Raw genomic sequence first — 1,985 nt, 5'->3', positions numbered from 1 at the left:
AAAGAAAGAAAGAAAGAAAGAAAGAAAGAAAGAAAGAAAGAAAGAAAAAAAGAAAAAGACCAGAGGGGCAGCTGGCCCCAGCATCCAGAATGAAGTAGGCTCCCCAGCTACCCACACTCTGGCCGCTGGGCAGTGTCCACAGCCCTCGGTGCACCACTCCAAAGCAGCCAGAGCCCAGCAGCTCTCCTCTGCGCACGGCACCATCCGGGATCAGACACTTGAGTCCCCCCTCCCGCTCAGGGAGGGACAGGTGGCTGTCTGAAGGTGGGGTGGTCTCCTTCTGCTCAGGGGCAAAACCCCCAAGGATCTGAAGCAGGGGTGGGAAATCAAGTGTGTAGAGTGTTGTACACGCCTCCCTGACGCTCAGCCCACCCCATTCCCGGGCCTAAGCTGGCCCTTTAAGTCTATTGCCCCCCCCACCCCCAAATGCACACCTTGTAGACCCAGTTCTTGGACTTGAGCCCCGAACGGTGCTTCTTCAGAGCTTCGGCCAGTCTGCGCTGGGCTGGGGAAGGTCAGAATCAGGGAACGTGGGTGGCACACGATGGGCCGTGGGGGCAGGGGAGGATGCAGAAGGATTTACAGACCAGAAGAGGGCTGGTGGGGGGAGAAGGGGGTTCGAAAGTCCCAGTCTGGGGAAGATGAGACCAGGGGTCCCTTACCAGGCCGGCCCATGCCAATGCCGTCCAGGTCCTCAGGCCTGACGAAGTCGAAGTGCTCCGGCCGGGTAACATTAAGTTCCTCAAGGATGGGGCGGTAAAACTGGGCCAGCTGGATGTCCCGAAGCAGCCGAAGCAGCCACAGCGAGCTCGCCTCGGGGAGCATGTCTGAAGGAGCCCCCGAGGATGACGCACGCACCTCCAGACACGGAGCCCAGGGTAAGCCGCTGAGATGCCGAAACAGCAGAAACGGGGTCTCCAGCTCCACCCCCCACCCATCAAACACACTCAGATGCAGAGGGAGGGATGCATCAAAGACAGCCAGGAATCCGGCCACTCACTCAAACCCAGGGAAAATGCTACCGGTACCTGAGACCTACATACGGTCCTCACCTCACACCTGACTTTCGTGTTCTGCAGGCCTGAGGTATGTTCCTCTGCTCACTCTGGAGATAGGAAGGCACCTACCCCTGTACCCCTAGGGGCACCTGGGTACCACATACCAGCCAGCGATGCCCAGATATGCTAACCACACACACACACACACAGGTACACTGCCTCCCACACTCGAAACACTGCTACACACACACACTGAGACCTACAGACATGCTGCAAAAGAATCTGAGACACCCAGATCCATGGCCTTTCAAGTCCGAGACATTCCAGAAAGCTGCCACGGAACACCCAGGCTTCCTGCCACATAACCTTTCACAGTACGCCTACTTGTGACTTTCGGGCTCACTGCCTCCGAGATATATCGCCCTACGTGTGTGAGACATCAAGGTCCACAGGAACACACGCCACACGGGACACCTGAACTACGCAGGAGATGCCAGGCTCACAGCCTTTTCCGCACCCCAGGCAGCGACGCTTGAAATCACATCGGCCATTTGTGATCGGTGCGTAAGTGCAGGCTGAGCTAAGCTCAGGTAAGGCCTACAGGGCCAGGTGCTACCAGGTGCACAGTCCCTTCCACACCCACCTGCGCTCAGCTCCAGGGACAGAAGCCCTGCCCGCACGCCTGAGTCACTCAATCTAACTTGACTCCCAGGCAACTCCACCAATCTTTGTTAACTAGGGCCGGGTGCTCTGGGCGCCGGCTGCCTGCACCACACTCTCGCTTACACGCACCTGGACCCCACCCCACCCCCACTTTAGTTACACCAGGAGGAAGGGCTGGACTAGGGATTGGGCGCGGGGGAGGAGGGAGGCCAGGACCCAGGGAGACCCGGGATCGCCTGCAAGGTGAGGAGGGGAAAGCACGCGAAGGGGGACGGGAGGAAAGGCGACCGCAGAAGGGAAGGGGCGGCGGAGGGAGAGGGCGGG

The 1,985-nt window shown here is 59.2% G+C and overlaps 1 protein-coding gene across 2 annotated transcripts in view; it reads right to left on the bottom strand.

The window, feature by feature from the left end:
- TNK1 (tyrosine kinase non receptor 1) overlaps positions 1-1,985 on the bottom strand; it is a 6,874-nt gene extending 4,889 nt beyond the window's left edge. For both annotated transcript variants that reach the window (XM_040629946.1, XM_040629947.1), the window contains exons 1-3: positions 663-1,985; positions 435-505; positions 116-307 (exon numbers count right to left, since the gene is read on the bottom strand). In XM_040629946.1, coding sequence (XP_040485880.1) covers positions 116-307; positions 435-505; positions 663-825 — 426 coding nt within the window. In that variant the 5' untranslated portion in view covers positions 826-1,985. The remainder of the gene's footprint in view (positions 1-115; positions 308-434; positions 506-662) is intronic.

Source organism: Ursus maritimus, unplaced genomic scaffold (assembly GCF_017311325.1).
Source record: "Ursus maritimus isolate PB19 unplaced genomic scaffold, ASM1731132v1 scaffold_14, whole genome shotgun sequence".
NCBI classification, from domain to species: domain Eukaryota; kingdom Metazoa; phylum Chordata; class Mammalia; order Carnivora; family Ursidae; genus Ursus; species Ursus maritimus.
Note: the sequence above shows the minus strand (reverse complement) of the source record. Positions and strands in the feature narration are given on the sequence as shown.